Here is a 23,010-nt window from a genome sequence, read left to right as displayed (position 1 = left end):
ACGTCGGTGCGGCTCTATACGGCGCCTGCGCACCGACGTTCGGCTTCTTTCGGCAACTCGTGATGCGCTGTATGCGACCGTCGGAAGCCTGTCAATCAATTAGGAACGCCCAGTCCCGCAGAAGACATACCCGGAAGCGGCGGTGAAATACGGTATGTACGGGGAAAAAATAAAAAAACTGCCGATTGTCATTAGGACAACTCGGCTGAATGTAATGTTAAAAATGTATTTTTTGGGTGAACCTCCACTTTAAGGTTTGACCTCTTATTATATGGTTTTGGTAAATCTGAAGACAAAAATCTGCAGAAAATCTAATAGTGTGTTTGTAAGGGGTCTTAAGCCGCGTACGCAAGACCATTTTTCACGTTGTGGAAAAAAACAATGGGGTAGATTCAGGAACGATTTACGCCGGCGTATCCATAGATACGCCGCGTAAATTAAAAGCTACGCCGGCGTATCTATTTTCTGTATTCAGAAAGCTAGATGCGCCGACATTAGCCTAAGATCCGACTGGCATAAGTCTCTTACGCCGTCGTATCTTAGGGTGCATTCTCACGCTGGCCGCTAGGTGGCGCTTCCGTAGTTGTCAGCGTAGAGTATGCAAATTACATACTTACGCCGATTCACAAACTAACTTGCGCCCGGCGGTAGTTTTTTACGTCGTTTGCGTAACTCGTTTTCGGCGTAAGGCTGCTCCTGCTCTTAGGAGGCGCAGACAATGTTAAGTATGGACGTCGTTCCCGCGTCGCAATTTTAAAATTTTACGTCGTTTGCGTAAGTCGTCCGTGAATGGCGCTGGACGCCATTTACGTTCACGTCGAAACCAATCACGTCCTTGCGACGTCATTTACCGCAATGCGCGTTGGGAAATTTTAGGGACGGCGCATGCGCAGTACGTTCGGTGCGGGAACGCACCTAATTTAAATGATCCACGCCCCCTACTGGATTATTTAAATTACGCACGCTTACGCCGGCCCCTTTTACGCTACGCCGCTGCAAATTACGGAGCAAGTGCTTCGTGAATACATCGCTTGCTCCTGTAATTTACGGCGGTGTAGCGTAAAGACGATACGCTGCGCCGCCGTATCAGTGCGCGCCCCTACCTGAATCTACCCCAATGTTTTTCTCCACGTGATTCTTGTCAGCTTGCCTTGCATACACACGATCGTGAAATAAAACGCTCTAGCAAAGTGCGGTGACGTACAACACGTACAACGGCACTATAAAGGGGAAGTTCCATTCGAATGGCGCCACCCTTTGGGCTGATTATGCAAATTTCCCTTCTCATAACTTGCTTCTGAGCATGCATGTTTTTTTTCCACTTCGTTAAAGCGTACACACGACCGTTTTTTAACGACGAGGAAAAAAACGACGATGTGAAAAACGACAAGAACTCACAGAGCATGTTCTAAATTTTAAATGCCCATTTTTTTCGTCGAGAAAAATGCTCTGGAGCCTACACACGATCGTTTTTAACGACCAATTTAAAAAATAGAATTTTTCGTGTGTACGCGGCATCAGGGTTGCCATACGCGCTACAATCTGATTGTACAATTTCATTTAGATTTACCAAAACTGTAAAATGAGGACAAACCCATATATTCCAATCTGTTCTATCCAACTGCAGAGGCCCTTGCATTACATAGTTTTGGGTAGATCTAAAGTACAATTAGATTGTATAGTGTATGGTTAGTGCTAGACACATACATTTTTTTCCCTTTGTTCTTTTTTTTTCCTTTTTTCAAACAATAGAGTATTACGAGATTAAGCAAGAATACGTTGACTGTTGAGTACTGTGTAACCAAAGCAGGTTTCTCTGTTCTTTTAAGTGTTAGTTGGAAGGAAAGATGGAGTTTAATAGATACTTGGAGAGGCGATATAAACACGCCTAAACCGTACCACACCTCTCATTCAGAAGTGTGCCTAAAAACAAACCAAGGAATGATCTCGCAGCTCATTACTAGAATACTTGCTACTGCTGTTGGCCTTGTGAATGTGGTTTCCCCCTTTTTACATTAATGTACTTTCATTTACTCTGGGCAGGTTTCCAGATCTACAAACCGTATGGATTTAAACTCCATATACACATGAGCCGCTCCATTTGGCTCAGGGCAGGAGGCGCAGGATGGCCTCATAGCTTTTCTAATGACAAGTATGGATCTAAAAGGGTTACCTTCAAGTTAGAAGGTAAGCATACATGGTCAGGTTACTGTCAATTGTTGGGCCTCATTCACACGGGCGCTGAGACTTCTTGTCCCAATGTGACAGGCATGCTTCGGTGGGTGAGCGGCCAAAAACATAAACAGTATGCATTCAGGGGCCCTCACCTGCACCCACAAACCTGTCACATTAAGATGAGCGGCTGTGTCCGTGCAGCCATTGCATCTCCTTAGACTTGAATGGGCTGCCTGCATGCAGTATCTGGCGGATCAAACCACATAAACATATTGCCCATTCACAGACTACAGGGCTCAGCGCCCATGTGAGACACCTTCTGCCTTTAGAATTAGAATTAGTCCAGGGTTAGTGGGAAGAATAAAGGGCATATTTATAACGCAATGAATCAAATCACACTGATTGTTTCGCCACCAGAAAGTGTTTGGGTCAAAGTCACTTTTGCTGGTGCATGTGTTTTAAATGACAGTTACTGATTAGCCATCAGTAAATGTTTGGTTAAAAGTCATGTTTACTGTTTTATAGATGTTTGCCTAAGTGTTAAGGTGTAAGTGTTGAGTGTTTAAGGTGTAGGTGAAGTTTTAGGATTCGTTATAGGGTGACACTTAAGGGTTAGGTTAAAGTTAGGCTTTTTGGACACCAAGAGCTGCTATGCCCTGGTTTCTCTGCAATGAAAACCAACCAACTGGAATTGTAGAAGTAAATGCTTTGAATGAATGTAGCTACAGTATACTGATAATTGAGCAGAATAACTGTAAAGCTTTAGTTTGTGAAATCTTAATCTTTTTTACCTGGGGAGTGGATGGGGGTCATCACAGCACCACTTCTAGTAGCTCTGTTTACATAGCTACTGTAGCATTAAGGAATGATACAGACATTGTCCTGTTTATGTTTGATTGTAACATTTCCATAGTTAGACAGGATCAAGCAAGTAGGCAACAAAGAAAACATTTCCGGAACCCCTATTATTACAGTGTGTATATATAAAAACAGACCAAACACAAAAGGAATCCACCCCATAACATCTGCACAAATACCAACAAACAGTAACTGTTACATGTGTAGCAGCAGTGAAGGTCTTTTGTAGGTCCCTCAAAATCTATTTTTCAGTAGAAGATGCTATAGCTGTAAAGACTACTGTTATGGCACCTCCCGGCAGGTGATGCATGCTCACTTGAGGAGTGTCTAAGTGACAGCTGGCCTTCACCAGATCTCCTGATGGTGGAGATGGGCTAGAAACCCTAGTGGTCCCTGTTTTCTTCCTTGGAAGCTGTAACCAGGTCATGGCCCCCAGGATTGCACCACCAGGGGAGTACCTGGGACCGAATGGCTATGGAGAGGAGCCTGTACACAAAATGCTAGGCAGAAGAGTAGTCAGGTCCAAGTAGAGGTTGTAGGAAGGTACAGGCAAGAGAGTAGTCAGGTCCAAGTAGAGGTTGTGGGAAGGTACAGGCAAGAGAGTAGTCAGGTCCAAGTAGAGGTTGTGGGAAGGTACAGGCAAGAGAGTAGTCAGGTCCAAGTAGAGGTTGTGGGAAGGTACAGGCAAGAGAGTAGTCAGGTCCAAGTAGAGGTTGTGGGAAGGTACAGGCAAGAGAGTAGTCAGGTCCAAGTAGAGGTTGTGGGAAGGTACAGGCAAGAGAGTAGTCAGGTCCAAGTAGAGGTTGTGGGAAGGTACAGGCAATAGAGTAGTCAGGTCCAGGCAGAGGTCATGAGCAGGCAGAGCTCAGGTCAAGACAGATGTCATGGGCAGGCAACAGAGTAGTGTGGAGAATGCGGGTCAGCAACCAGTAGGGAAATCGGGGAGTACAATAGAATAGCTGTGGATAGGACACATCCCCTGCCACTGTAAAGGCTGGTGCCTAAATACCTTTTTGATTATGGGTCATTTTAGGGAATTATAGAAAACTTGGGAGGGATTCTGTCATATAAGGGAGTTCTGGAAGTCCTGGCAGAGATTCTGCGAGTACCAAAACAACCACATATTACAGAGACAGCAATATGTCACATTTTCCCATATGAGAGTCATGCCAGTCAGGCTGTTCCCATAATGTTCCTGATTCCAGCAGGAACACCCAAAGCAGCTCAGCGTGCTTTTTAGACACTTGAATACTATATGTATGAGATGGAAAACTGAACAGTCAATTGGCCTGAGAAACATGTAATGACAAAGTAATCCTCATATTTATCAATAACACACCAAAATAGTCACCAAGAAATAAGAAATGTTTCAATAAAATGTTTCCAACATGCGTCTGTACATAAGAATATTACAACAAATAATTCTATTGTGAATAAATATATTAATATTGGCACACAGGCAACCAAGGGATTATAGTCTATGAATTGCTATCACAAGATGGATTATAAATCTTCTATGTGATAGCATTGTGCAGGTGATAGATCCTCTTTTTGGAGAAATCAGGGGTTCCTTGGACTCCTTATACTTCCCCTGCACTCTGGCCACTTCTACATTACAGACAGGGGGCAGTTTATACGATTTATAAAAAGGTCTATGCTGGGAATTGTAGAATACAGGATAGTACCTCCTGGGTACTTCTTGCTCCACAGGAGCCTGAATGGTTAGTAATAATGTAAGTGGCCACCAGTTTGATTGATTTTAGCAAGGGCTAAGTTTTGTTTTTTTAGGAATCATACTTACCTTGGTGGATGCTGCATCTGTCCCCCCGGTGCCTCTGCACTGAGAACCGAGCGATTGAACACCACTGATTGCTCATTTTTCAGAGCTCCCTGAGCAGAGAGCTGCGGACTGTAATGCCGCGTACACACAATCATTTTTCAGCATGAAAAAAACGTTGTTCTTTAAAAACGTCATTTAAAATGATCGTGTGTGGGCTGCACATCGTTTTTCAGGTTCTGAAAAACGACAGAATTTTGTTTTCGAACATGCTGCATTTTTTAACGTTGTTTTAAACTATGTCGTTTTTCGGGTTGTAAAAAATGATCGTGTGTGGGCAAAAACGACGCGCATGCCCAGAAGCAAGTTATGAGACGGGAGCGCTCGTTCAGGTAAAACTACCATTAATAATGGAGTAAGCACATTCATCACACTGTAACAGACAAAAAAGCGTGAATCGTCTTTTACTAACAAGGAACCAGCTAAAAGCAGCCCAAAGGCAAATAGAACTTCCCCTTTAGAGTGCCGTCCTACGTGTTGTACGTCACCGCGATTTGTTCATCATTTTTCAAAAACGATGGTGTGTGGGCAACATCGTTTTTAATGATGAAGTTGGAAAAACTTTGTTTTTTGGACATGCTGAAAAACATTGTTTTTTTTTCATGCCGAAAAACGATCGTGTGTACGCGGCATAAGACTCCGTGGTCGTGATGACGCGGGGGCCTGGACTGACATTATTCACTTTAAATGATAATGGTAAACAGGACAAATAAAGTGGTTGTAAAGTCAAAAGTTTTTTTCATCTTAATGCATTCTATGCATTAAGATAAAAATCCTTCTGTGTGCAGCCGCCACCCCAGCACCCCCCAATATTTACCGGAGCCTCATCTCTGTCCAGCGATGTTCACGAGTGTCTCAGCCGTCCGGATAGACACACGGAACTGCAGCTTGGGTGCCCCCATAGCAAGCTTCTTACTGTGGGGCACTCAACAGGAGGGATGGGCCAGGAGCGTAGAAGAAGGACCCAAGAGGAGTAGGACCGGGGCTGCTCTGTGCAAAACCACTGCAACAGAGCAGGTAAGTATAAGAGCCGGTTCACACTAGGGCGACACGACTTCCAGCGCGACTTTCAGAGGCGACTCCGACACGACTTGAACATGAACCACAGGGCGATCTGGGGCGATTTACAACACGACTTGAAGTCGTCTCCAGGACAGGAGACTTTCCAGTGGCCAATAAAACAACAATCAGCTCTGGGAGAGGGAGGGAGAGGGAGGGGGCAGGAGAGGTTTGCCTGAGAAATGTATGTTATCTTCCTGGAAAGTAGCTTCAGATAAGACAGTGATCCGACTTCTGAGGCGACTTCCATTGAAATCAATGGGTACAAATCGCCTACAAGTCGGATTGAAGTAGTACAGGAACCTTTTCTGAAGTCGGATCGCCTTGAGTCGTGTGTATTAACACCGCTCCTATTCACTTCCATTGTTTTTCTCTACAGCGCGACTTGGGACGACTTGAGGCGACATGAAGTCAGATCGCAAGTCGCCCCAGTGTGAACCGGCTCTAACATGTTTGTTATTTTTATAAAAAAAAAAAAAAAACGAGACTTTACAATCACATTATTGGGGCACAGATGGTATTTAAACAATTAAAAAAAAAAAAAAAATTCAAAGGTTTGCTTTAAAAAATTATAAATTATAAACTCCCCTTATAAACTTAACACTTAATGATCAAACCTACTTTCTGAATATGTCTGCAGCCTGGGGTAGTAATTAGAAGTGTTGACTTTTGATAAAGTCAACATTTGTTTTTTCTTTAACTCCTTCCCATCCACCCACAATGGCTCTTTAACAGGGTCTTAAAGTTGGAGTAAACTCCCATGCATAATTTGTACCTATAGATAAGCCTATAATGAGGTTTACCTATAGGTACTGTAAATATCTCCTAAACATGCAAAGTTCAGGATATATTTTATGTTAATGCAGCCGGTGGTGTCGCCAGCTTATGCGCTCTGGGCCGTATCTTCAGAGTCATGTGCCGTAAACGGCCACTCCCGTGCCCATGCATATATATTGAAAGGGTTATTTTAAAGTTGATTATTTGTGATCACATGATCAGCAATACTTACTCATCTAAAGAAAGCTTTTTATTCTGAAAATGATATACTTAGACAAATAGTAGATCTTATATGGCCTTTTATAAACTATTTAAAAAAAAAATATTTTTGGATAAAATTGTATTACTGTTATCTTGTAAGTTTTTATGCTTTTAAACTGAAGTGTTAATTATTATTTGTTTTACAATTTAAAATATATATATATTTTACAAATAAACGTTTAGGGTGCACCATTACACCATAATCAAAGAGCTTCGTAGAAGTTCTAAAGGAAAAGCACAGCAGAAGCTGCTTGGTTTCACACTCTCTTTGGGCTAGATTTAGGCAGGGGCGCGCATTGTTACGGCGGCGCAGCGTATTGTATTTACGCTACGCCGCCGTAAGTTAGAGAGGCAAGTGCTGTATTCACAAAGCACTTGCCTCCTAAGTTACGGCGGCATAGCGTAAATGGGGCCGGCGTAAGCGCGTGTAATTCAAATGAGGATGAGGGGGCGTGTTTTATGTTAATTCTTGGTGACCCGACGTGATTGACGTTTTTCGGCATGCGCCGTCCGTGGAATTTCCCAGTGTGCATTGCTCCAAAGTACGCCGCAAGGACGTCATTGGTTTCGATGTGAACGTAAATTATGTCCAGCCCTATTCGCGAACGACTTACGCAAACGATGTAAAAAATTCAAAATTCGACGCGGGAACGACGTCCATACTTAACATTGCGTACGCCTCATAATAGCAGGAGCAATCTTATGCCGAAAAAGCCTAACGTAAACGACGTAAAAAAATAGCGCCGGGCGTACATAAATTTGTGAATTGGCGTATCAAGGTCATTTGCATATTCTACGCCGAAAACGACGGAAGCGACACCTAGCGGCCAGCATAAATATGCACCCTAAGATACGACGGTGTAAGAGTCGGATCTTAGGCTAATGTCGGCATATCTTGCTTTCTGAATACAGAAAGAAGATACGCCGGCGCAGCTTTGAATTTACGCAGCGTATCTATAGATACACCGGCGTAATTCAATGCTGAATCTAGCCCTTTGTGTTTGAAATTGGAACTGAAACTAAACAGGGTAGGTGGGGAGGGGGAAGGAGCCATCCTCTGACCCATTGAGCTATGTGTTTCTGTGATCTTCAGCTACAGAGGCCTGTAAACAACAAGCATTTTACAAGATAAGGATATTTATTATTTAAGATGGAAAGACTCTTTTTATGTCCTGACCATAATAAATAAATAATATTAATAATACATTTTATAGACATTGCCTTTAAAATCACCCATCCACCGCAATAGAACAGAACTTGTACTAGAGAAATTTTAATATAAACTGATGTGGTCGACATCATTTATTCAGTAGCAAACATGGCTGTTGAAAAAGACATTGTGAATTATTTAAAACAAAATTGCCATAAATTGTCTCTTTATCCCAAATGACCTTTAACCTTTGCTTGTTTTTCAACAGAATAGCCTCATTGTATGGCATAAATTTGTTAGTCTCCGTCCAAGAGAGCTGAAGAGCAGCATACCGAGCCGCCACCACAGACATAGTAACGCGGTCAGAGTGCCGACCTATTCTGGGCTATGTTTCCATTAATGTTATTTATATTGTTAGGCTAAAAGGTAAAGTCAGCAAGTGGCACATGCAGTTTCGCTCATGTCACCCTGAGTAATGTTAATGGGAAACGCTGTCTGCGCCATTTTCTAATTTTGGCTCTTAGTTCTCATACCGAAGGGCATGTTCATCATCAAGAATATTTGGATAAAATTAGATATGAAAACCTTTTTGTAATTCATGACGTTAGGCTTTTGGAAAGCATATACCGAATTGCCTATACAGTAGCATGCACATGAGTCATGGCTTAGTAACTAATTGGTTCCGGGATGATAATAAATCAATTCATCACAACAAAGAGCTTTTCTGGAGATCAGAAGCTTGAAATGGGCCAGGAACCATTATGACTTAAAAGATTCACAGATGAGAAAAAAAAATCAATCTTCTATATAAAGAAAAAACAATTGGCAATATACTAAGATACAAGAACTCCATGATGAGGATGCTTTGGTAAAGTATTACTTCATCTGTTCTGACATAGTCCTACTTGTGGTATATAGCATGATTTTAAAGCTGAACTCCAGGTATGGATTTTATTGTATAGTTACATTGGTCCAACTTGGACCAAAGTGAGTATGCATACAGTATACTTAAAAAAAATCGCTGCTCAACCCTATCCAGTCTATGTGGTTAACATGTATAAGTTGGGCCTCAGCCTTTCACCACTCAACATGCCATGTCCTCTCCAGGGCCGGATTTGCTCTCCCTGCCGCCCCAAGGCCAGGTTCCGCAATGCACCCCCTCCCCGCCAACCGAACCCCCCCCCAAATCAACGGAGAATGAGCGGCACGGTTCGTTCAAATGTTTTTTATTTATTTTTTACTTTATCACTTTTTTTTGTAGCTTGTCGCTTACTTTTATTAATTTTTGTATAATTTTCTTATTATTTTCCTTATTATTTGTCTTATTCTTTACATTTTTATTTTATTAATTTAATTATTATTTCTTATTATTTCTTTTTTATCAATTTTTTTCACTTAACTTTTTTGCTATCACACAGGAGAAAACAATTCCCTGTGTGATAGCAATTGGAGGTGTTCTCTTTATTGACCCTGTCACCTCCAAAACAGGAGTCCTAGCACTGTACTAGAACTCCTGTCACAGCTGAGATGGGAAGAGCACAGCTCTCCCCTCTCTCTGTGTACATCGGCAGCAGTGACAGGAGACAGACTCGGTGGCCGGGGGGGGGGGGGGGACGAATTCCCGAAGACAGAGCCAGCAAAGAGAGATATGTGGGGTGGGGGGAGAGGGGAGGACAGACGAGAGCACACATTTTACAAGTGATTTCGGCGACATGGCCGCAATCACTTGTTAACAAGCAAGCGGATTCCCCCATAACTTACCGCCCTTAACTGTAAGTTACTGTACGTCGGGGGACTCCATGCCACTGCCGCCCCTTGGCGCCCTGCCAAGTGGGAAATCTTGTGGGAAATCCGGGCCTGGTCCTCTCCATCCATACTATGCATACAGTATACCATATCTGAGGAATCTCCCTGTAAGCTGGAAGTCACTGTAGTAGTATTTGCCATTACTACATTGATCGTTGCTGTCTTCCAGGTCATTCTCAATGACTAAAAGTCGCTTTTTAATTGGACAAAATGGAGAGGTAGGTGGCGATGTCACAATCTCCATAGAGAATTATTTGAGAAAATGGCATGGTTTTCTGTGGATGGCACCCACGTTGAGCGGGCAACCCTCTGTGGTTACTATGGAGCAGGGCAGCCACTCAGCATGGAACCTGGAAGATAGCAGCAATCCCTGTAGAAGCAAAAACTATTACAGTGATTTCCAGCTTCCACAGAATACCCACCAGGTATGGCACATACGTTTTTTGATTCAAGCTGGACAAAAGTAACTATACAATAAAATCCATTCCTGGAATTCAAAATTAAAGAGGAGTTTCACCTAAAAATGGACCTCCGCTTAACCCACTCCTCTTCCCCTTACATGCCACATTTGGCATGTAATTTTTTTGGGGGGGGAGTGGGGGCTTCAGGAGAAGGGGACTTCCTGTCCCACTTCCTCCTTCCGCCGAGGGGCTGGAAAGGCGATTAGCTTAATCGCCTTTTCACAGCCCCTCCCTGTAGGCGAGCGCCTGTCCAATCGGACGGCGCCACGCGCGCATGCGCACTGCCGCTCGCGCATGCGCAGTGGGTGCCCGGCCGTGAAGCCGAAAGCTGTCACTGCCGGGTGCCCACACTAAGAATGAAGACACCGGCCGGCGAGGGGGGGAGAGGAGCGGAGCCCCGGCCGGCGCGTCGCTGGAGCCGTGGAGCAGGTAAGTGTCAGTTTATTAAAAGCCAGCAGCTACACTTTTTGTAGCTGCTGGCTTTTAATAAACTTAAAAAAAAGGTGGAAAACCCCTTTAAAGGCATAGTTCAGCTTTACCAAATAACTGCCTATGCAGGTAAGGGATACCTATAGATAAAAACAAACTTTTCAGCTTTATCAAAAGTTAAATAATGCCCTGTGATAGGTGTAGGCCATTTATGTACCTCCTAAACCTTGACTGAAAACCTCCCAGAGATGGCATCACCCCATTCTGCCTTGTTTCTGGGACATTGCAAAGAATACTTCCATATCCGCAGTGGCTCTTGTTACTTGCACGGTCTCAACAGAGCTCCCCTGGGTGCATGCTCCACTGTAAAGAAGTTCCATGAAGTGTCCAGCCGCTCTGTGTGCAGACACACATGGGTTCTCACTGAGAACCAATCACAGCCATCACAACACTAGTAGTGTTTACAGACAATCAGTCCATTCACTATGAAGAAAGCGCACCATCCTCTGTTGTGAATATGTTGAATGTTTGTAGGCACATCAGGAGGGCTCAGTAGATCAAAGGTTAAGATCAGATCAAAAAGCCATTAAAGGGGTTGTAAACCTTAGTTTTTTTGTTTTTATAAAAAAAAATAACAAATATGTCTATACTTACCTGCTCTGTGCAAACGTTTTGCACAGAGCAGCTCCAATCCTCTTCTTCTGGGTTGGCCCGCCAGTGCTCCAGGCCCCTCCTCTTCATCGGGTGCCCCCACGTAAAGTCACTTTCCGTGGGGGCACCCTGTGCGGTCTCGCTCCCGAGTCTCACAGCTGTGTCCATTGACAGGGACAGCGGGACTCTGTCCCGCCCCCCTGGCCCCTGCATTACTGGATTTGATTGACAGCACTGGGAGCTAATGGCTCCAGCTGCTATCAATCTTTCCAATGAAGAGAGAGATAGCGGCTGGAGCTGTCGATGAATAGGATCGGACTCGGGTAAGCAAAAAGGGCGGGTCTTGGGGGAGCTGCAGCTCAGAAGTTTTTTTTTACCTTAGAATGCATTAAGGTGAAAAACCTTGAGGCTTTACAACCACTTTAACTACCCATGGTGCTAGGGCGGTGGATGAAGTTTATGATCTCTGTTTCATCCAATCAGAGAACGCCTTGTATTCGTTCATAAAATACAAGATGTTCTCTGAATGGTGGAGGTGCTGAGCAGCCCCCTGTGTTCAATATACAGATGGTAGTCACTCGAGAAGTCCCTCGAAAAGACCAGTGCTGACTGTATGGAACACAGGATTTCGGCATCCCCAGTGGCCCTTCAGATGTGAGATATGAAATATTAGGCCCCGTACACACGACCGAACATGTCTGCTGAAACTGGTCCGCGGACCAGTTTCAGCAGACATGTTCGGTCGTGTGTACGGCAGATCGGACAGGATTCCAGCGTACATTTGCCCACCAGACCGTTTTCGAGCGGACAAATGTTTCTAAACTTGCTTAGAAACATGCCCGCTGGAATCCTGTCCGTCGGACATGTTCGGTCGTCTGTACAGACTTACCGTACATGTCCGAGCGGCCGCCATCCCTCGCATGCGTCGAATGACTTCGACGCATGCGTGGAAGCATTGACCTTTCAGCGTCGCGCACGTCGGCGCGTCATCGTCGCGGCGACGGCGCAAACACGTCACAGCGCTGTCTGTCCGCGCGGATTGTCTCTCATTTCTGTATGATGGTGTGTACAGCCATCATACAGAAATCTCCGGGCGGGCATGTCCGCTGAAAACGGTACGGTGGACCGTTTTCAGCGGACATGTTTGCCCGTGTGTATAAGGCCTTAGAGGTAACCAAGCTGGACCAAGGTAGGATTTAACAAAATATAATTCCTGTAGTTCAGATTAAACTCAGACTTTAATTTAGGTAACAGATTTATAATTGTAACTCATTACATATACAAGAATAAAATATGTAGACAGCAAGACTGCAGCAATATCAACAGCAGCTCTGCCAGCCCACTTCACCGAATGTACCCACCATGCCCTATAACAGAAGTATACCGCGTTTCAGAGCTACGTCTACCCATTATAAAATATTTTCCATGTTGTACCATACTGAAGTGCTGGGAAGGGAATGTTTAGACAAGTGATAAAGGCCAGCCAATAAGATGATTTTCTGCACATACTTTAGTATATTCTACAGTAAAATGCTTTATTAAATATACGTGAGTGTAGCGGGGTTGTTAAGTGTGGGGATATTACACAGAAACATGTTATTGGAGTATACTTTGTAATGTGTAACCACAGATTTTTTTTCCTTTTACATCATGATATTAGCTTGCTAGATCTGACAGGGCTTAGGGCTGTTTATTTATATATTTTTAGGTAAATTTGGGCTTTAAAGGGGTTGTAAAGGAAAAAAATGTTTTCCCTAAATACCTTCCTTTACCTTAGTGCAGTCCTCCTTCACTTACCTCATCCTTCGATTTTGCTTTTAAATGTCCTTATTTCTTCTGAGAAATCCTCACTTACTGTTCTTCTGTCTGTAACTACACACCGTAATGCGAGGCTTTCTCCCTGGTGTGGAGAAAGCCTCTTGAGGGGGGAGGGGGCGAGCAGGAGGGTCAGGACGCTCTCTACTTTGCAGATAGAGAAAAGAGCTGTGTGTTAGTGGGCGTCCTAACACTCCTGCTCGCCCCCTCCCCCCTCAAGAGGCTTTCTCCACACCAGGGATAAAGCCTCGCATTACGGTGTGTAGTTACAGACAGAAGAACAGGAAGTGAGGATTTCTCAGAAGAAATAAGGGCATTTGAAAGCAAAATCGAAGGATGAGGTAAGTGAAGGAGGACTGCACTAAGGTAAAGGAAGCTATTTAGGGGAAAAAATATTTTCCTTTACAACCCCTGTAAGTTGGCCAGAGAAAGGTATCACCAAACTGAGGACATAAGTACAATTCAAGTGGAATTCCAGAAATTATTTGAAGATAACATAGCTTAGAATTCAGCAGTATGCATGTAAATAAGATAAATCTTGTTACTGCAATGTTCCTGTAAACAGTCTGGTATCTGATGCCATATTATGGAAACCAGGATAGCAATGTGATAGCCATGCTTGCTCTATCTACACATGGAACATTCCATCGCTTAACATGGTTACTGTGTGCATTGCAAAGTGCACATCTAAGGAAGTAGAGAGAGGGATGGTCTGCTCTACAGAATGCTGAACGTGCAAACAATCCCACTCTATGATCCACCTAAAACTGAGTAATATAGTAATGGCAAGCAATAAATGTACAAGTTGACATCATAGCCAAGGTCCACAATCCGCAATAATGCAAAAAGCTAAATGTGGTAAGCCACACAGCAATATAACATTTTGCTTATATGATGCATACAATTAAATCTGGTTATAAGGCCCCGTACACACGATAGAATCCATCCGCAGATAAATCCCAGCAAATGGGTTTCTGCGGATAGATCCTATGGTGTGTACACGCCAGCGGATCTGTTTCCGCGGAGAAATCTCCTCTGGGATGGATTCCAGCAGATCGGATATTTGCTGTGATGCACAACAAATCCATCTGCTGGAATCCATTCCAACGGATGGATCCGCTCGTCTGTACAGACTTACCGGATCCATTCGTCCAAAGGGATTCCCCGCACGCGTCGTAATGATTTGACGCATGCGTGGAATTCCTTATATGACAGCGTCGCGCCCGTCGCCGCGTCATAATCGCGGCGACGGCGCGACACGTCATCGCCAGAGGATTTCCGCGCGGATTTCAATGCGATGGTGTGTACACTCCATCGCATCGAAATCTGCGGAAATCTTTGAGAGGATTTATCCGTGGAAACGGTCCGCTGGACCGTATCCGCGGATAAATTCTCTCGTGTGTATGGGGCCTTAGGCCGCGTACACACGGTCGAACATGTCCGCGAACATGTCCGACTGTGTGTACGGCCTAGTGGACAGGTTTCCAGCGGACAAAAGTTTCTTAGCAAGCTAAGAAACTTGTCCGCTGGAAACATGTCCGTCGGACATGTCCGATGGTTAGTACACCTAATCGGACATGTCCGCTGGTTATGACGTGTAACCAGCGTCCCGAAATCCCGCGCATGCGTCAAATTGATTAGACGCATGTGTGGAAGCATTGCACTTCCGTGTTTGAGAACGTCGGTGTTTCTACATCACCGCGTTCTCTGTCCGCGGGGATTTTGTTCTGATGGTGTGTACACACATCAGACCAAAAGCTCCCAGGAGACATGTCCGATGAAAACGGTCCACGGACCGTTTTCATCGGACATGTCTCCTCGTGTGTATGGGGCCTAAGAGGTCCAAAGATAGGCAGATCTCTCACCAAGACCATCTGGCAACAACTGATCTCCCTGTCTTAAGCCTCATACACACGATCTGACATCAAACAAACTTTTACGTGGATTTTTGTTCGAAGGGCGTTGGCCGTGAACTTGGTATGCATACACACGGCAGGACTGCTCTTTAGTGCCTACCCTTTGGGCAACTTCTGCTATTGCTGGTTGATCTTTTGCATTGGTTCTGAGCATGCGTGTTTGTACTTTGGACTTAAGTCCAATGGACTTCTGTACACACGATCAGACTTTGCTTCATCAGACTTTTGTTGCTGGAAAGTTTGTCTGTTTGCAGAGCGAACATTTGTCTGATGAAAACCAAAAAAGTTTGTCCAATGGAGCGTACACACGGTCGGATTTTCGGACATACCTGGTCATTTTGAAGTTTGTTGTCAAAAAGTCTGATCGTGTGTATGGGCCTTTCCTCGATTCTGCAGCTCAACACATGAGTGAACTGAGCTGCTAAATCTCTGGCTTCTTCATTAATGGTTACCAATCAACCATCTTGTCCTCTCTTTGGCAGGAAATATAGTATAATGGTGATACTGAGAAAATGAACAACCAACCATCTTTTCAGTGAGGAGCCTAAGACCAGCCATAGAGTCGAAATCTGAATGTTTTGTTGATCAAAAAACGAAAATGGCGCATACGTTTGCGCCACAGTTTGTTTTTAGAAACACAATCCACCATGTTGGATCAGGCACTTTCGATTGCAGTGTGTCACAGCTGGCACACTAATGATGAGAAAAACAAATTACTAATAATTTTCATTTGGTTTTTGACTCATCTATGGCTGGCCTACGCTGCCACTGAATGATTCTCTTATCAGAATTACTATTATAGTACTCTATTATTACTCTGTTGAGATATAGGAAATGACCAGAGTCAAGTTCATGCGCTCTGCCTACACACGAATATTCAAGAAACTAACTGCAAAAGCTTCCATCAATTGAAATAATTAACAGTGACAGTGAGCACTATGTTTATGACAACATTCTATCATGGTTGACAATTTTTTTTTACCCAAAAATTGCAACCTCCCTCAATTTTTGCCCAACCTTCTCTGGAGGCATTGCTGGAGTGGAACACTTGTTCCTTGTCAGGAATTTGGAATTAATTTTGAAATGGAGGGTAATAAAGCGCCCACCTGTTGCGTAAAATACACCTGCCAGGGACAGAAACAAAGCTGGTGTGGGACTATATGATGCAGAATACTTACAGTGCCAATCTCTAAAGCTTTGACACTTACTGGTGGAGAAGAAGCTTGTCTACTCCACCTCCTACACATTCTTATTTGGCCCTCTCTATCAAAGACTGACAAAATGAATGTGCGGGTCTGGTAGAGCTACCAGGAAGTGTAGCAGCTTATATATACCAAATCACATTTTTGTGTGACGTCTACTTTAAAGGGATTGTAAAGGTTTGTTTTTTATTTTCTAAATAGGTTCCTTTAAGCTAGTGCATTGTTGGTTCACTTACCTTTTCCTTCGATTTATCTTCTAAAAAATTTTTTTCTTTGTCTGAATTTCTCACTTCCTGTTTCTCCTCAGTAAGCTTGCCACCATCATCCGAGCGGTGGTTAGTCAGCCAGAACAGCTTACTGAACAACTTACTGAGGAGGAACAGGAAGAGAGAAATTCAGACAAAGAAAAAAAAATTAGAAGGGAAATCGAAGGGAAAGGTAAGTGAACCAACAATGCACTAGCTTAAAGGGGTTGTAAAGGAAAATGTTTTTTCACCTTACTGCATTCTATGCATTAAGGTGAAAAAAATTCAGAGTATATCGCCCCCCCGCCCCCAGCCCCTCGTTATACTTACCTGACCCCTCGAAAGTCCCGCTCCCGCCCCCGACATCCTCTTCGGCGCTCAGCCTGGCTGTTGATTGGCTAGAGCGGATGGATTGAAAGCAGTGCAGCCATTGGCTGGCGCTGCTGCCAATCACATCCAATGATGCGGCGCGCTGAGGGGCGGGGCCGAGTGATACAGTAAGTGGTTATGGCTGCTCGCTGTATCACGGGAGCACGCCCGCAAGGACTCCACACTATGCGAGGGAGCTCGCATGAATATGTGGAGTTCTTGCGGGGAGGACCAGAGATAGCCGCCGAGGGACCCCAGAAGATGTGGATCGGGGCCATTCTGTGCAAAACAAGCTGCACAGTGGAGGTAAGTATTTATTTTTTTTCTTTACAAACCCTTTAAAGGAACCTATTTAGAAAATAAAAAACAAACCTTTACAATCCTTTTAAGGGCATAAAGACTGGCATAACTATGGTGGGAAACCAACATGCCCATGACTGCCCATGCCGAGAGCATTATCAGGGCTGTCCTTGCTGGCTGCTCCCACTGAAAACACTAGCTGCCGGGTTGCCATGCTGAACCGAATGGCTTCAATGCCTTGTAAGTCAGCAACCCAAAACAATAAAGTGGATAGTGACTCAGAGTGAATTCAGAAGTTCAGAACCAGAGCCTTTGTTCCAGGTTTGTAACGCGGAAAGTATTAAAGAATATGTTACCATAACATTTTATATTACTAATATGTGTCAGTTGTAACGTGCACTTGTATTAAGAAGTAACCTGTTCTCTTTCTATTGCTTCCTTTGTGTGAAATCCGTGGTGATCCTGCCAGTCCCTCTTTTTTTACTATTTCAAACTGACAACGCTACGCGTGACAACACATCCCATCCAGTGTGGTCAGCTTTGTTGCTGTGCTTGTTAGCAGCCTCCTGTTTCCTCCTGAATACCTGATTTTTTTTGGACTAAAACACTGAGGCCCAGATTCTCAAAGGGCTTATGACGGCGCAACGCCATGTACGCCGTCGTAAGTCCTAATCTGGGCCGTCGTATCTATGCGACTGATTCTTAGAATCAGTTACGCATAGATATCCATTAGATCCGACAGGCGTAAGGCTCTTACGCCGTCAGATCTTAAATGCTATTTTTTTTTGTCCGCTAGGTGTCGCCTCCGTCGTTTTCCCCGTCGAGTATGCAAATTAGCTAGATACGCGAATTTCCGAACGTACGCGCGGTCAAAGCAGTGAAGTTATGATGTTTACGTTAGGTTTGCCCGGCGTAAAGTTGCCCCTGGGTATATGAGGGGCAACCAATGTTAAGTATGGCCGTCGTTCCCGCGGCGAAATTTAAAAATTTATGTTGTTTGCGTAAGTAGGCCGTGAATGGGGCTGGACGCCATTTACTTTCACGTCGAAACCAATGACGTCCTTGCAACTTCATTTGGAGCAATGCACCCTGGGATATTTTACAGACGGCGCATGCGCAGTACGTTCGGCGCGGGAACACGCTTAATTTAAATACTACACGCCCCCTACCTGCCTAATTAGAATTAGGCGGGCTTGCGCCAGGTGATTTACGCTACGCCGCCGCAACTTTACACGCAAGTGCTTTGTGAATAAAGCACTTGCCTGTAAAACTTGCGGCGGAGTAACGAAAATGAGAAACGTTACGCCCGCACAGTTTTGCGCGATTCTACGGGAATCTGGGCCTGATGCTCCATTCACACTTCGCGATTAGGAATCACAGCGATTCCAAATTGCATGGTGATCGCTGCACAAAGTGTGTTTGGCTGCCATTATCCTTTAATGGCACCCCATATGCAATTCTACTGTGATTGTTGTGCTTGAGGATTGTGTGGCACTCGCAGCAAACCGCACATTAAAAAACAAATGCATGAGGCTTGTCGCCTGAAAAGGCACAGGAGCTTTTTTTTCGGGTGACAAACACACACAAGTAAATGGACTGGCCCTATGCAACACGCAAAGTGGCGTGCAAATCGCTCAAACAAAATCACGCACAGGATCCCTTGTTTCCACTAAGGAGGAATGCAGTCTGAGCCACAACTGAGAGTCAAGCATTTGGCTCACATTTGCGGCCAGGTTCCATTTCAATGGGCAAGTTTGACAGGCAGTGCCATCTGTCAAACACAACAGCCCAGTTAAATTTGCCGCGAAGCAAGGCATTGTGGAATTGGTATGTGTAAGGCCCCTTCTGGCCGTACGTTATCTTTTAGATAGAGAGAAAGGGGGAGAGAGAAATGTATATATTGATATATATATACTGTATATACAGAGCTTCAAATTCACAGTAAAAGAAAAGCTGATCATTTCTTTCTTTCATCAAGTAGATGCTGAAATTGCTAGAAAATAAAGTACCCCAGTGAAGTTAAGCTGAAGATCTGGAGATCACATTGGACCCTCTTCCATTGCACATTTCCACACTAATGCCCTGTACACACGATCGGTTCGTCTGATGAAAACGGACCGATGGACCGTTTTCATCGGACGAACCGATCGTGTGTGGACCCCATCAGTTTTTTTCCCACCGGTGAAAAAAAATAGAACCTGTTTTAAAATTTTCGTATGGTTAAAAAAACTATAGAAAAAAACGATCGTCTGTGGGGAAATCCATCGGTCAAAAATCCACGCATTCTCAGAATCAAGTCGACGCATGCTCGGAAGCATTGAACTTCATTTTTCTCTACACGTCGTTTGTGTTTTACGTCACCGCGTTGGACACGATGAGATTTTTAACCGATGGTGTGTAGGCAAGACTGATGAAAGTCAGCTTTATCTGATGAAAAAATCCATCGGTTGGTTTTCATCAGACAAACCGATCGTGTGTACAGGGCATTAGGCTTATTGTGGCCATACACGGTTCCATATTTTTACCCAATCAATGCGCAATTAGAACAAAATGATCAAATCTGCAAACGATCGAATATCCATACCTTTTCTTCTGATGGATTTAGACTCGATTTTGATATGATTCGATCAAACGGCCAGAGCAGACAATTATTGATCGTTTTGCATCGATCAGCAGCACTGAGATACTTTGTTCAAATGCTCGTATTTTGATCAACGCGATCAGGCGATTATATTGTGGAAATAGAAAGGCGAATGATAACTTACGATCATAAGTTACAACTGTATCTTAACTATCGATCAAAACTTTCCGTATTAATCAAATGGATTGTTGACTATAGATTGATTATTCCTATCAAGAGAAATTGATCAGGAAAGAAACTGGTGTTTTATCGAAGCGTGTGGCCACCGTTAGATAAATGAAATGTCCCATTATTTTTATACTACTTCTCTTCTGTTATAGAAACAATCATTTCTATTCCTGGTGTTTGTGTTTCTGTATATTTTGTATCATAAACAAAGGCAGTTACATTGTTAACCCCTTGGAGAGGTCATGTCCCTATATATGGCTGATGACCCCTTATCACTTCCAATGCAACATACAGCAACAACTGTCACATATCCCTCTACCTACCAACATCATCTGAACATTGTATATACAGAATGGAAAAGTTTCCAGAGTGTGACAGGTGACAATAATCTCTTGTTCTACAATTTCCAGTGCAAATAGTAATAATCTGATGGAACCAATTAAAGTGCTATCAAATCCAAAATTAATTCATGCCAGTGGTAAATGGTTTGTCTCAACCCCTCTATATGCTACATCTGCAGCTTGTTATTTTAAAAAAACTTATTGGAAGGATCACCAGGTGAAAATAAAAGAAAGGAAGACTGAAAAAGAAAACAAATGCAGCCATCCCATCTAAGAATTGGTAAGCTGCAATATAATAAATGTCAAATCGCATGTCAAAACGGCCGATGTGAACGTGGGTGGAATGAAGGGTTCTGATTATGTTTTTGCTATGCATGTAGGTAGAGGATGGAAGGAAGGGTCCTAATTAAGTTTTTGGCATACATGATATAGGTATAGCATTAGAAGGGGGGGGGGGGTCCTGATTACATTTTTGGCATACATGATATAGGTAGAGGATGGAAGGAAGTGGGGGGGGGGGGGTGGGGGGTTCTTAGCACGTTTTTGTCATACATTATATAGGTAGGGGATGGAAGGAATGGTCCAGATTACGTTTTTGGCATACATGATAGAGGTATAGGATGGGAAGGAAGGGGGGTCCTGATTACGTTTTTGGCATACATGTCCATGATATAGGTCTAGGATGGGGAGGGGTCCTAATTACATGTTTGGCATACACGATATAGGTATAGGATGGGAAGGAAGGGGGGGAGGGGTCCAGTCCAGATTACGTTTTTGTCATACATGATATAGGTATAGGATGGGAAGGAAAGGGGGGGGGGGGGTCCAGATTAAGTTTTTGTCATACATGATATGGGTATAGGATGGAAAGGAAAGGGGGGGTCCAGATTAAGTTTTTGTCATACATGATATAGGTATAGGATGGGAAGGAAGGGGGGTTCTGATTAAGTTTTGGGCATACATGATATAGGTATAGGATGGGAAGGAAGGGGGGTCCTGATTAAGTTGTTGGCATGCATGATATAGGTATAGGATGGGAAGGAAGGGGGGTCCTGATTATGTTTTGGGCATACATGATATAGGTATAGGATGGGAAGGAAGGGGGGTCCTGATTAAGTTGTGGGCATACATGATATAGGTATAGGATAGGAAGGAAAGGGGGGTTCCAGATTAAGTTTTTGTCATGCATGATATAGGTATAGGATGGGAAGGAAGGGGGTTCCAGATTAAGTTGTTGGCATATATGATATAGGTATAGGATGGGAAGGAAGGGGGGTCCTGATTAAGTTTTGGGCATACATGATATAGGTATAGGATGGGAAGGAAGGGGGGTCCTGATTAAGTTGTTGGCATGCATGATATAGGTATAGGATGGGAAGGAAGGGGGGTCCTGATTAAGTTTTGGGCATACATGATATAGGTATAGGATGGGAAGAAAGGGGGGTCCTGATTAAGTTGTGGGCATACATGATATAGGTATAGGATAGGAAGGAAAGGGGGGGGGGGTCCAGATTAAGTTGTTGGCATACATGATATGGGTATAGGATGGGAAGGAAGGGTGGTTCCTGATTAAGTTGTTGGCATACATGATATAGGTATAGGATGGGAAGGAAGGGGGGTCCTGTTTCCAGAGACAGTGACCCTGCAGACTATTCCCCCCATAGGATCCCTGTCACTTGTACTCACCAGCTTATGGGCTCGGGTGTGAGCTGCTTGTGAAGGGCTACAGAGAATCCGAAGAGGCTGCCTTTGTCCCCATCCTTGATCAGGGTGTGTGTGACATCCAGATTAAAGGCTGTGCCCGTACACAGGAGGCAGGCAGCACCCAGCACGGCAGCCCACAGCTCGGGCATGCTGGAGGTGAATGGAGCGGTACGGCCGGGGATCTCCTCCTTCCAGGACAGCTGTACCTCCTGAGCCAGCCGCCTGTCACCCGACAACTGAGAGCGGGGAGTGATCAGGAGGACGGAGCTGTCATCGGACGGGGGAGGAGGGAGGGAGGAGGAGGAGAGGAGCAGGTGGATGGAGGACACCTCGCTGTCACTTCCCACCACTAAGGATCATCAGGATGACGGGCTGGCAGCAGGCTGTGACCTCACACTCTGCAGAGAGGAATGTGCAGGCAGGATACAGAGACTGCTCATAGAAGGGAGAGCATGCCAACTCCTCCGTACTGGGTGCACATCATCAGCCATGCCAACTCCTCCGTACTGGGTGCTCATCATCAGCCATGCCAACTCCTCCGATCCCTGCACAGCTCTGCTGGGTGCACATCATCAGCCATGCCAACTCCTCCGTACCCAGCACAGCTCTGCTGGGTGCACATCATCAGCCATGCCAACTCCGTACCCAGCACAGCTCTGCTGGGTGCACATCATCAGCCATGCCAACTCCTCCGTACTGGGTGCTCATCATCAGCCATGCCAACTCCTCCGTACCCAGCACAGCTCTGCTGGGTGCACATCATCAGCCATGCCAACTCCTCCGTACCCTGCACAGCTCTGCTGGGTGCACATCATCAGCCATGCCAACTCCTCCGTACTGGGTGC

General features: G+C 44.5%; 1 protein-coding gene across 3 annotated transcripts in view; it reads right to left on the bottom strand.

The window, feature by feature from the left end:
- The window catches only part of ITGA7 (integrin subunit alpha 7), a 189,463-nt gene extending 166,952 nt beyond the window's left edge, over positions 1-22,511 (bottom strand). For 2 of the 3 annotated variants that reach the window (XM_040341143.1, XM_040341145.1), the window contains exon 1: positions 22,148-22,424. In XM_040341143.1, coding sequence (XP_040197077.1) covers positions 22,148-22,314 — 167 coding nt within the window. In that variant the 5' untranslated portion in view covers positions 22,315-22,424. Of the gene's footprint in view, positions 1-22,147 lie in introns of all 3 variants that reach the window. The other variant, XM_040341146.1, reaches the window with a different exon arrangement.
- Between the last annotated feature and the right edge of the window lie 499 nt (positions 22,512-23,010).

This window comes from Rana temporaria, chromosome 2 (genome assembly GCF_905171775.1).
Source record: "Rana temporaria chromosome 2, aRanTem1.1, whole genome shotgun sequence".
Classification (NCBI taxonomy): domain Eukaryota; kingdom Metazoa; phylum Chordata; class Amphibia; order Anura; family Ranidae; genus Rana; species Rana temporaria.
The sequence above is the reverse complement of the archived record's forward strand: the minus strand, read 5'-3'. Positions and strand labels throughout refer to the sequence as shown.